Genomic DNA, 13,883 nt, shown 5'->3' on the forward strand with positions numbered 1-13,883 from the left:
TTTTGGACCCAAATATTCAAAGATCATGGACCAGCCCATGATGCAGTTTGTTAATGTGCTGTACATATCAACCACATCACCAGTCAGAGGATTCTAATCTCACTCCCACAGAAGCAGCAATAAAATCAGAAAGCAATACTACTTTCCAGTAATTCAATAATCAAGATAACAGCATTGGGATAAAATGAAGAGCGTTTGTTTCAGCTTCTTTTTCAATAAGGCTATTCCTCATTTTAGATAATGAGGATAAAGGTATCACAAACCAAATATGGGAAACTGCTTTTTCTTTATTTAGGCCTTAGGAAGAAAATTAACTTTGGTCACATATTACCTTAAAAAAAAAATTCCAGTTTTACATATTCCTAGATAGGACCAAATGATCAGAGAAATAATTTCTTCTGTAAAAATTGGCCAAATTTTATCAAAAATCAAACATACAATGTAATTCAAATTATATAAAGACTGCTTGGGATCATAACATTCCAAATGTATGACAGTTGCAACTCCATCCTAACAGGTGTGAAAGTATTTGCTCTCATGTTGCTTTGGTCCAAAAGAGTAGAGCTGAATCAGTAAGAGTACACTAAGTACCTAATCTTTTGCAAACAATTTAGATAGTTACTGGCAGCAGAAATATCCATGATGAATAGTTCTACTACAACAAAGTATAATAACTGAATATTTTTCATGAACACATCACAGTATCAGATTAAACTTCTTATAAGAGAAAAATATTAAAGGAACAAAAAAGATGAAACAGCTACCACAAAAAAGTGTCTCCTCCATAACTATCTGAAGGGGTAAAAAAGGTGAGATTAGAGTTTGATGATGCTACTATGAAAGGAAATTGAGTATTGTATTTATTTCTTATTTTATACAACTCTTACTCTTTACAAAAATGGTTATAGTCATGCCCATAAAAGTGTAATCCATGGCATCTGAAAGCAAACACTCTTTGTAATTATTTAAAAGGGCCTTTTTAAAAATTATAATACAAAGGTCTGTGCTCTATAAGCAGTCCTCCACTGTGCATTATAACAATAAGGCTTACTTTTAATACAAAGACTAAGTGTTTGGGAGTTATGAACCACTGGATTTAACAAACATCATTTTATAGTTGCTTTTTGCATCTTTTTTGTTTTTGGGATCCTCCACTTCATCAGGGTGCTCAGTAGCTTGGAGTTCTTCAGCAGACTCTTCTTTCTCTGACTCTGAATCACTTTCAGAGTCATCTGGACTTTCAGGATCAGGTGAATCATCATCATCATCATCATCTCCAGCCACATCACCTTCTCCATCATGATCTTCTACCTACAAACATCAACCAACAGGCTCTTCTTAAATACAATTACCCAGTACAAAAACTGGGAAAGACACTAATTTTTGTCACAGTCTCAAAAAACCCACTCCCTGAGCCATTAACATCAAGTTTTAAGACTGTATTATGATCAGAGGCTGCCAAAGGAAGACCCGAGGACTCCGGAATCCCCATGTATTTTACCCATTAGGACTTAAGTAGTATTTTGTTTTAAGAAACAGCTCTGAAGACCACTCACTTGACTCCCCTCCCCCTTGTTGGAAAACTACCACATCTTCCTGAAAGAAACAGTATTTTTTTTTTTAAAGTAAATAAGGCAAATTAACTATTGACCCATGGAAATATGGAAAAGTTATCAATGTTTTACATATCATATTACTTTGGAGTAGTTAACCAGCACTTATAATATGAAAAGAGGTCACTGGGAAAACTGAGGAAGATCCTAAACTAGTATTTACATGAAATATTTCCTTTAACGTGTATGTTGCTCATGCTTATTAAAGATGTGCCATAATGATTATCTGAGCAGAATTTACATTAAGCTTCTATCAGAAAACATTTGTAAAACTCAAAAATATCTTTTCTCATTATCTACAAAGACCTATTGGGCATATAGAAAATTAAGTAACTGTAAAAAGAAAGCTTTCTACATAGGATTCTTGATTGCTAATCTAACAGAAATAAAGGATATCAATTTAGAAATTATCTTCCCATTTAATGAAAATGTTAATTACTACCTCACTGAAGCCAAGTCCACAATGTCGTCGATATCTTCCTGATAATTTACTGTCCATACTTTGCTGATATTGAGACTCCAGTTCTTCATTAATTTTCTTGTCTTCTTCCCCTGCATGTCCAGTGTACTTTGGTTATGTTTCAGTCAAATTAATAAAAACATTTGATTACACAAAAAAACCCATATTACAAATGCTATTATATTCAGGGCTGATTTCTCTGTGACTAATTTTGTAACGTATTTTGTGGATGGGTTTCCTCTATACAGTAGGTGGTTACCTAACAGATATTAAAAAATTGAAGGATGTATTTATGATTACTTCTCTAGTAACCACCCTCTGAACTACAAAAGTGTTTATAAAAGATGAAGAACTTCTATTTTTCTATGTGATAAGTTAAAACTAGACAAGTCTCAGAACTGCCTGAAGTTCAAATATTATAAATATTAATAACTAAGAACTTTGGGCCTTAAATATTTTAGCTTATTTATAGTCTAATAAATAACTGTTCCCCTGAAAGTGAGTTTTCTCTCACATTTAAAACACCAGCAACAAACAAGTTTCTGTCTTTTAACAGATATATAATGAAAAGGCAGGCAATTCTGTTCAGAGAATGGCTAAATAATGGCTCTATTTCATGCCTTTCTTACATACTAGTTTAATGAAACAACATAAACTTATTTAGAACTAGAACATTACTAATACCATCAAAGCTTTCTGAGGGGTTGCCTGGGTGGCTCACTCAGGTGAGCATCGACTCTTGATTTCAGCTCAGGTCATGATCTCAGGGTCCTGAGATCAAGCCCTGAGTTGGGTGCCCTGCTCAGCGGGAAGTTTGCTTGAGATTCTCTCTCTCCCCCTCGCCCTCCCCCTGCTTGCAAGTGCTCCCACACTAATACATAAATCTTTAAAAAAAAAAAAAAGAAAAAGCTGAGTATGCCATTTTAATTTGTAAATATAAGAAATAAGAGGAATTTCATTTTAATCACAAATGGTGGTGCTTGCATTATTTTTATTCATAAAGTCCACAGTTTTAAAAGAATAAACGCAGTAAATATTTTTCCATTCCACAAAGCTCAGTATTCTTTTTGCCTCAGAAATTCTTTTTCTAACAATGCAAATCAATTTGAAATAATTATTTGGAAAAATAAAAGACCTGTTAATTTCTGAAATGTGCTACATATTCTAGGTCAGTATAAAGTTAATTTAAATAATTTAATTCATTGTTAAGTATGATCCAGGTCATTATGCCCTGTTATTAATAATGTCCAAGATTAGTGTCAATTTTATATAGGAGAAAATTTCATTTTTCAGCAGCCTGAATTCAAATCCAAACTCTTTGTTTTTAGTTTTTATTTTAAGTTTTTCCTCTAAAATTAAGTTCATTTCTTCAGGCTTTGCAACAAGTTTATATTCTTTATTAAGGATTTCAAAACAAAACTTAGTGAATAAATTCAAAACCAGTTTAATATACCAACAATAACACTGTATGTTAAATAATTTATTATGTAAAAAATTCATAAACACATACTATGTAACAGTTGGCAAGATGAGACATAAAACCTCACTACAATAAATATGTTAGGAATCCGTAAAAACGAAGACAGTAAAAGGTCAGTTCCTTGGTTAGAGTATCATTGATATACACTCTCAAATCTTTAAAAAATTAAAGTATATGCTGATTGTTACATATACACGTTTACATATACATTTCCAGATCTAGTATTTTAATCATTAACACAATTATACAGAGAATATCCTGAAATACATACGAGTATTTCATATTCCAAATCTAGCACCACCTCTTAAATATTTTACTTTCTTACCTGTTCGGAAGTGAGATGTCGATTTGTGGTCTCCTATGACAAGACGACCAGTGTGTTCTTTCTGTAAGAAAGTAGAAAATATATTAGAATTTGAGACCACTAACTTAAAGTAATTACTGAGTGTCTACTATGTGCCCAACATTATTCCAGGCTTCTGGGATACAGTGAAGAAAAAGAACTAAATTGAGATCCTTGTCTTTATGGAACTTACATTCTAGCAAAGGTAGGGATGAGGAGGGGAAATGAAATCAGTAAGTAAATTATAGTACGGTAGAAAGTTGTAAGTGCCATTAAAACAAATGCACAGAGCAGAGAAAGGGAGGGGAGAGTATGCAGAGGTCAGCCTGGAATTTTAAATGGGATAACTAAAAAACTGCATCAATATAAACATTTTCTTTCCTAAAAGGCCAATTAAATGAGTTGCTTTAACTTTCCCACCTCCTCTTTTTGATGCCTCAGGCACACTTCATAGAAAGAAAGCAAATGAAATTATTTAGCTAGATAAAAATGAATAGACTTATAATGAACAGTGACAGATCTTTAACAAATAGCCAGCTCATTACTGACTACAATAAATACCCAATCTTAAACTGTCAAAAAGAACAGAATTTAAAGCAATCTAATTCTACTCTAAAACATACAAATAAATCCTGCTTCAATGTTACTAATTGATCAGGCTACATAATTACTCTCAATTATCAGTTACAATCCACTCCTTATGGTTCATATTTAGTTTCATAAGGTAAAGAAATTCTTCACTAAAACACAGTGAAGGAGAGATTAAATGTGACTTTGCAAATCTTAACCAATCACCTGTGAAGATATAGGACATAACAAATCTTCCTATTGTGAAAGGATGACAGACATATTTTCCATATTACAAGACATTACTGAAAGGCTTCAAGCATTAATACTTAACTGCCTTACATGCCATTATTACAGAAGCAAATCAATGACTCAGTATGCTGCTTCATTAGATTGCAGAAGACACTACATTATCAAGATTTGAAAATGTATAATACATTAAGTTATCTGAGAATGATGACAGTAGCGCACTAGTCTATTCATAATTTCTCCTAGCTGGTCCTCCCTGTGACCAGTAAAATACTCAGGGTAGCTGGCTAGGGTTAGGAATATACTTCGTTGTCACAAAACAGAATAAATCTAAACAGCCTATATTTAAGATCAAAGCTATACTATAATCTTGGCCTTGCTAGGAAGGAATTTAACGTATGCTAAACAGCTCATATATTTGCAGTCAATTTTTAAAAAACTGTTCCATCTGTTCTTTCTTCCCCGCAGTTTTAATGAGATACATTCGACTATGTATCTGGTATATAAAACTGGTAGCCAAATTTCATATACTTTATGTTAGGGTATTCTTCCTAAGTACTCAAAGAGTTTTCATTCTACTAGGTTGAGCATGTCCCCTAAATTATTATTTACTTCATATATTCTTAGCAAATATTTTATTTGCATGAATCAAGATAAACTTCAGACTACTTTCTATGATAAATCACAAAATTATTGGGAAATCTGGATTAAAAAGATATTATAAAAATGCATCCTTATACAGGTCTTACTATGTTGCACGATCTCTCCCTACCCTGAACCCCATTGTTCTAGTCTGGCTAAGTCCTCTTTGTTTCACCAATTCTATTTCAGGGACGCTTTCCTGTACCACTAAGGCAGAGTTAGCTACCCTTGTCTCTTGATTCCACAGCACTATGTGCACAGTTCTTTCATAGCAATTATAATTCTAAATTATCTGGTTTCCTCTATTACATGATGGCTCCAAACATGTGTTAAAGATCTATGTGACCCCCCAGGACCTAGCATGGTCCCTGGCATCTTGCAGACAGTCAATAATTGTTGGTAAAATGAATGAATGAATCCCCATATGAGTAACAAAAACAAAGGGCAGAATTTAATTTTGAGGAGCTTAAAAGAGAAAAAAAGTTTTCTTTTTTATCTACATTTTGTTTGTAAATTTTTGGGACAGGGGCGCCTGGGTGGCTCAATTGGTTAAGCGACTGCCTTCAGCTCAGGTCACGATCCCGGGGTCCTGGGATCAAGCCCCATGTCAGGCTCCCTGCTCAGCGGGGAGCCTGCTTCTCCCTCTCCCACTCCCCCTGCTTGTGTTCCCTGTCACGTGTCTCTCTTTCTCGGTCAATTAAATAAATAAATAAAATCTTTTAAAAATAAATAAATAAATAAATTTTGGGGACAATGTTAGGAAAATAAATTGACTTGCCTACACAAAGTAAGTATCTAGAGATAACTGTATTTGCATGTAAAAATTATTGCTAGGAACAAGAAGGGTTTTTCCCCAATAGGTGAAGTTTTCCTGGCACCTATATTTTCTATCTTCTACTACGTTAATCAAACTGAAAAGGATTTCAAAATATATTGAACATTTTAAAAATTAAGTTTTTGATAAAGGCTTGGCTACTACTTCAAGGGCTAGAGGGAGCTATAAAATATGAAAGGCCTACCAATTTGGTCTGCCCAGAAAAGAACTTCTATTAAATCATTAAGCTCACAGATAGCAAATCATAAACTTTCCTCCCTAGGAGTCTCCTCAAGCCAAGGTTTCTCTCTATTTGGTCTCTAAACCTTACTGCCCAGTGGCACTAAGAATCCCAGAAGTGGTTCAGAAATAATAGTATACATTTTATGTGCTTGGTTAGGTCAGCTGTATTTCCCAAGCAGAACAGGAAAATGGGATCCAGTATATTCAGTCTGGCTCACTCAACAGACAAAATAAGGATATTATTTTCACAGAAAAGACTTAAAAAACACATACTGTTTGATGCTTACCTTTCCTGCACCCATAAGTCTCAGGAACTTTTGTTTTCTTTCTTCATTACCTAAGTCTGCTGCTTCCCAATTGCTAGATCCAAGCTGCAAAAGAAATTGGCCAATTAGGTTTTTTTGCATAATAAATATTTAAAAATTTAAAATCTACCCATAACTCCCAAGGTTTTTTTCCTCTGTCATTTTTTTTTTTTTTAAAGATTTTATTTATTTATTTGAGAGAGAGAATGAGAAAAAGAGAGCACGAGAGGGGGGAGGGTCAGAGGGAGAAGCAGACTCCCCGCTGAGCAGGGAGCCCGATGCGGGACTCTATCCCGGGCCTCCAGGATCATGACCTGAGCCGAAGGCAGTCGCTTAACCAACTGAGCCACCCAGGCGCCCCCCTCCGTCATTTTTAACCATAAACAGGGCTCACTGATTTTGTTTAAGTAATTAAGCATATACATTATACTTAATTATACTCCTTTTCTGTTACCTCAAGGCAGAATCCTTTATTTCTTCTGCAGCCAGAGCTTTGATTCTAAAGTTTGCACTTATCAGAATCACCTGGAGGGTGTGTTAAAACCCAAACTGCTAGGCTACACCCCAAGAGTTTCAGATCCAGTAAGTCTGGGGTGGGTTCAAGGGTTTCATTTCTAACAAATTCCTAAGTGATGATGATGCTGTTGATGTTGATGTGAGGACCACACTTTTGAGACCTACTATCCTAGAGCCTTGCAAGGCCCGAGAGTACCTAGGATTCCAGAGGCTGCCACAGTTGTTACTTAAAAGTTAGTCTGGCTTTAGTGATAAAGGACCATGGAACACAAAATGGACCAAATTTTAGGTTTTCAGTTTCTTTTTTGTGCAGTTCTAGTTATTTTTAAGGATTGATATGTTAAGACTTTTATTCTTTCTTAAAGGTCTTCTGAAGAGAAAACAGAAAGAGGAGAAAACTTATTTTAAAAAAGAGTAAAACTCATTCTACCTTGTAATTATCAATTGAGCCCTTTTACAAATCTAAGAAATATTATGGAGTCCTAGTGATATTTTTCCCTACATCTTGAAACAAATGTAGGAAATATTTCATTATGATTTATTAGTTATTGCCAACTATGCTAAAAATGACTAAAATAAGGGAACAGAAAAATGGTAGATGAGTTTTCTCAACCTGTTGTCCAAGGCAGTGCATCATCTTTCAAGAAGACGTCACTCCTCCATTGTATGCTTCTAGCTTTCATGGACACAATTAAGAGTCCAGAATTTTTCATTTCTACCCATAATGGTAACCGGGTAAAAACCAGAAACTGACAAAAGTCATTTAACAATTATTAGATGAATAAGGTGAATGCAAAATGATAGGTAGTGTACCCTAAACTAATGATAATGGCAAAATTAATTGTATACGCAAAAATCTTAGACTGAATTTTTGGATGTTGAAACACTATGACTTTTCTCCAACCCAGGGATCAAGGAGACAAAGAAAAAAAAAAGACAAGAAAAAATATGGCACGCTCATCTAGAAAGTCATTCAACAGGGAGACTTCATCTTGTAAGAGCCTGGACCATCCTGTTTTTCTAAAAAAAATGTGTGACTGCTTCATCTTTTATATTTGTACGCCAATATTTACTTGATAGGATTTGAAACTGGACAAGTGCTAAAGGCAGATGTATATACAAAGGTGACTGGAAGGAATGTAGAAAGAAAACATTCATTGGATTGATCATTCTAATTGAGTTTATAATCTAAAAATGAAAATGTTTTGCAATTATGGAGCAAAGATGAAAACCCCATTTCAACACAAAATTATGAGCACTAAGGTTTAAATTCTTCATATTATATTTTGATGATGCAAATGCTGGAACTACAAATAATGATAAAGCTAAAATCTATTAGAAATTATCTGTAATCTGGAATTATATGTTCCAGTTTTACACACAACTGACAAGCAGTTAACTGTATTCAGAGGATGCTAACCATTTTGGGTATATATGTCATGAAAATCAGGAAGCCATGTAATAGAAATTTGGGTTTGCTATGATTAGATTCACATTAAAATTTTCAGTAAAATTGTTTTTCACTATTTTTATTCTTTTGGAAATTATCTGTAGAAGACTTAGAAAATACAAAAAACAATGGTGACCATTTCTCTAGGGATATGAGTGTTAAAAGTATTTGTATCTGGAATATTAGCCATCAAAAAAAAAATCTTCCCATTTGCAACGACGTGGATGGAACCAGAGAGTATTATGCTAAGTGAAATAAGTCAATCAGAGAAAGAATTATCATATGATTTCACTTATATGTGGAATTTAAGAAACAAAAGGAGGATCATAGAGGAAGGGAGGAAAAAATAAAGTAAGATGAAATCAGAGAGGGAGATCGACCATAAAAGACTCTTAACTATAGGAAACAAACTGAGGGTTGCTGGAGGGGAGGGGAGTGGGGAAGTGGGATAACTGGGTGATGGGCATTTAGGAGGGCCCTTGATGTAATGAGCACTGGGTGTTATATACAACTGATGAATCACTGAACTCTACTTCTGAAACTAATAATACACTATATGTTAATCAACTGAATTTAAATAAAAATAAATTTTAAAAAATTAAGTAGCTGTACAACAATGGACACTTACTTGTGGTTCTTCTAAATTCTTTTTGGTGGGAAGCTTATATGCTTTCATGATTTTAGCTACCTAACTTCCAAATCTCCACTTCTTTCCATCTGACAACTCAATATCTATTTTTTTGTTTTTGTTTTGTTGTTTTTTTTTAATATGCCAGTTAGTACTTAACTATTTCTGGCTGAACATAGTTAAGAAATAAAAAAAAATAAAGTACTAGTGAAGGTCAAGTTCTGATTCTCACTAAATCACTTGCTCTCTGAGCCTGAACAGGGCATTTAACTTCTTAGTTTTCATTCCTAATCTACACAGAGTAGCTTCTTTAAAAGACTATCTTAAAAATAACAACACCTAAGAATTGCAGTGTTTTACAACCTACAAATGACTGCTCATATATGTTCTCTCAAGAGTCCAGTTAATAAATAAGAACACTGAGGCAAAGTCACTTAAAAGTTTAAGTGACTTACTCTGATCCTCTTGCCTTAAGTTCTCTGCTCTTTCCACATCATACTGTACATGACCAAATGAGACAGAATATCTGAAAGTAGTTTATGAATCACAGTTATAAAAGTTATGGAATCAAGTTAAAAACAAAATGTCTAAAAGCCAACTTTCCCAAACTCTCTATTAAAAGAGCAAATATCTTCCAATGTCTTTACATAAATAATCCTATCATTTACCATATCTAATCCTAGTATTTTTTCCAATCATGAAGTCCTTCTGGTTCTTCTTTCAAAGATCTTAGCATACAACAGCCCAAGTGCTGCATTCTCAAAAGCACATGGGTGCCTGATACATTCTTAGAGGGTCTCCACCAGTTACTAAAATTAACTTCTCCTCACCTCCTACTCTCTAAAAAATAGCTTTCATTTCTCCACTCCAGTCAAACCAATGAGACCATTTTTAAGTTACCCTTAATACCTTTTACTATAGAATTGTAGTCAATTTACCTCCTCCTGAATACATACCTTAGTAACTCTTAGAATTTACTTCTAACACCGTCAGCATTTTTTTAAAGCTGGATTCCATGTTTAATATCTACTTTTAACATCTTTCTTTCTTTTTAAAAGAATTTATTTATTTGAGAGAGAGAGAGAGAGAGAGAGAGAGAGAGAGAGAGTGCACAAGCGGGGGGAGGAGCAGAGGGAGAAGCAGACTCCCTATGAGCAGGGAAGCCTGACGTGGGGCTCCACCCCAGGACCCTGGGATCATGACCTGAGCTGAAGGCAGACGCTTAACCGATTGAGCCACCCGGGTGTCCCCTACTTCTAACATCTTTCAAAATGCTTTGTTATCCCCATTTAATATGTGAGATCAGTAGGCAAAAAAACCGATTATCCTTTACATGCAGTGTATGTTCATTAGAAATTGATGACCAATTACAACTTCAATTATAATTAATTGATTTTCTACAATTTAGATGTATATTTCAAAAATATTTTTTTTTAATTTTGTATATAGTATTTAAAAATGTTTTTAAAACAAGTAAAGATAACTCCCAATTACCAGTAAAAGTAATAGTCACATTTAACTGACTTAAAAAAAATCACTATCAAAAGACAAGTTACTCTATTGCACTTTAAATTAGCAACATAATCATTTTTAGATAGTATGTTAAAGTTGCAGGACCTGATCTTGAATTGCAACTATAACCATCTCCTTCAAAAGAGAATGCTTATAAGATTGGAAAAGGTCTTAAAGGCCATCTTAAACTGATCCCAACAGAAGCTGTAGAGTTAATTACTTAATCCCTTTAACTCTGTTAAATTACCTAACATCAAGAGTTTTCTGTCAAGCTAAAAGATATTTCTAAGTCTAGCAAAACAGATGCCTCACATTCTAGGAATCGTCACAGTTAACTACCAGGAGGAAAACAATGTAATAGCTTTTAAAATGGCACCCAGGTTACTCAAATGCCTTAGACAAATGCCTAACAAGTACTGGATTACCATATTAACAAGAAAAGATCTAAGAGCCAGTAGCAGGGAAGAACAGAGGGCACCAAAAATCTCACTATATAATTATTCATTCCCAAATCTTTCCTGATTACTATTCTTTCTGCAGAGTTAAATTCAATTTAAAAATCTTGGTATTCCTTTCCTAACCCCACCACCCATCCAAAGAGGGGTGGGTCTTATACAACTTAAGCACTAGTAGTCTTTAGTGCGCTTTTAACGGTTCACAAAGTAAGGTATTATGAAAGGCACTGAACTGCACTATAAAGAACTCTACATATTCAGAAATTAATAGTGCTTTAAACAATAACTGAAAGAAAAACAGATGTTCTTTTATCATCCTTAAAGATGACCTCTCCATGCCCCCACCTACCCGTCCCCAAAATTTCTCAATCAACGTTTCCGTGGCGTTTATCCATTGTATGAAGGACCTAGTTTTCCGTTTACTGCAGTCTCCATGACACTGCGCTAAGAGCTAGGACAAATATACAAAAAGACCTAAGATAAGTACCGTACTTACTCATCTTTGAATTCCTAACACCTAGCATAGCAGTAAATATTTAATGGATTACTTTAAGGAATGAATGGTTTGCTATTTAAGCCGACAAGCTTGGGGTGGGGGAAAGAGGAGGAAGGTAGCTGAAATCAAAATGGGCTTCTAGGTCTCCACATCTTAGACCTCATCACCACGCGTCAGTACGAAATGCCTCCCCTGGTACAATTTTCGGTTCAATACTGTTCTCGGTTTACCCTTAATACACTGTGAAAATAATTCCGGCCGGAAAAATCTGTCCAAACGTGCACCAACATCTTGACATTGTCACAGGAGCATTTTAAACCTCCAACAGGAAGGATCTTGCCATCCCTATCCTAAGTAGAAAGGCCCGACAATGAAGCTTCATCAGCCCCGAAATACGCTTCCCGACCCTCTCAGGACTTCCTTCCTCCAACCCCCTTCCTACGCAGGTCTCTGGCTCTTAGGATGTAAACCTCTTCAAACCTTCAGACCCTAAGTAAAGAAAGGAGACATTCCCCAGTCATTCGTCTGGTTCCCGCACCTCGGCCCTCCCTCTTCGGGCCACCTCGGGCGCTTCCTCCTTCCTAAACCACCCTTCCCGGCCTACCCCAGCCTTTAGTAGGCCTCAACCCTCATCCACTCCGCCATTGTTATTTACATCGTCGTCTGGGGAGGCTGAACGCTTCACCCCGTGCGGATGGGACTCCCTGGCAGCACTCATCGTTGCTGGGACCCCGACGGGAAACGCCGAACCCACTCTCCGTTCTCCTCAGCAGCGGCGCCAGCAGCCTGCAACCTGCCACCCGCCCAAGCAGCGCCACTCCAGAACGCAGAGCCCCTCCAGGCCTTCTCCGCCACAGTCGTCACCGCCGCGGCTACTCGCCCTTACGGAGCACTCTGGCAGTTGTAGTTTTCTGGTTCACTCCATACCGATCTGAACAAAAGGGATGGATGGGGAAACTAAAACTACAATTCCCAGGAAGCTCAGCGGCGCCGATCGCGCTGTGTGGCGGGAGTGCCCTCTGAAGTTCCGCCTTCTTCGGCTGGTGGAGGGAGCTTTCCCGCGGATGGGTATGGCGGTGGGCGTTTGTTCAAAGCTTCGTCGCCACAGAAAGCGGCTTAGAGGCTTCGTCGCCACAGAAAGAAGCATTTCGTTCTGAGATGCTGCGCGACTGATAGAAGCATCTGTCATAGTTAAGCACCTAGGTTTAAATATAATGTTTGAAGATGATTGAATCCTTACTGGTACCGTCCCCCGCGACAAAAACCTTTTAAAAAAATATGGCTTCTACTGATTCCACCCTCGTGTTCTCTGTTGCTCCTAAGGGATTTCTAGATGACCGGCGGTGCGGCTCTTTAGAAGATTCTGATGAATATTTTGCCGCTTTCTCATTCTCACCGAAATGAGTTCAAGATGGTGCCGGTTAATTGGCTATTACTGAAACTAGGGTCCGCCTGAGGGAATTCTGTAAACTGTTCACACAGCTTTTTTTTTTTTTTATTTTTTTTAAAGATTTTATTTATTTATCTGAGAATGAGAGAGAGAACACGAGAGGAGAGAGGGTCAGAAGCAGAAGCAGACTCCCTGTCGAGCAGGGAGCCCGATGCGGGACTCGATCCTGGGACTCCAGGATCATGACCTGAGCCGAAGGCAGTCGCTCAACCAACTGAGCCACCCAGGCGCCCTGTTCACACAGCTTTTTGTGAAGTGGGAGTGACCCTAACCGACCTCCCTGCTGGTATTGTACTTTTGGGGCCTTCACGAGGTAAAGTCCCTTTCTACCAGAAGATCCTGTATCTTTCAATTTTCCTTTAAAAAGTTTGTTTTTGTTGAATTGATGTGAAATCCACATAATGTAAAATTAACCACTTTAAGGTGTACAATTAAGTGGCATTTGGTACATTCACAGTGTGTGCAACCATCGGCTCTATCTAGTTCCAAGACATTTTCATCACCCCAAAAAGGTCAGTCCCCCTTGAGTAGTCCTTCCCCATTCCCCCCACCCCACCCCCAGCAGCCACTTGTCTACTCAGAAAGTGCTGTATCTAAAGGTTTTATTCAGATATTGGAGATACATTCATGCAGTATTAAGGTGTCTGATTTTTTTAACCT

At 36.6% G+C, this 13,883-nt stretch overlaps 1 protein-coding gene across 1 annotated transcript; it reads right to left on the reverse strand.

Moving 5' to 3' along the window:
- Positions 1-267: 267 nt before the first annotated feature.
- Positions 268-12,657, reverse strand: C11H11orf58 (chromosome 11 C11orf58 homolog). The gene is made up of 5 exons (XM_036098650.2): positions 12,429-12,657; positions 6,699-6,782; positions 3,879-3,939; positions 2,056-2,165; positions 268-1,311 (listed from the first exon to the last, which is right to left on the reverse strand). Exons 1-5 carry the CDS (start codon positions 12,489-12,491, stop codon positions 1,081-1,083), a joined length of 549 nt encoding a protein of 182 aa, XP_035954543.1. The 5' UTR covers positions 12,492-12,657; the 3' UTR covers positions 268-1,080.
- Positions 12,658-13,883: the final 1,226 nt, after the last annotated feature.

Source organism: Halichoerus grypus, chromosome 11 (assembly GCF_964656455.1).
Source record: "Halichoerus grypus chromosome 11, mHalGry1.hap1.1, whole genome shotgun sequence".
Taxonomy (NCBI): Eukaryota; Metazoa; Chordata; class Mammalia; order Carnivora; family Phocidae; genus Halichoerus; species Halichoerus grypus.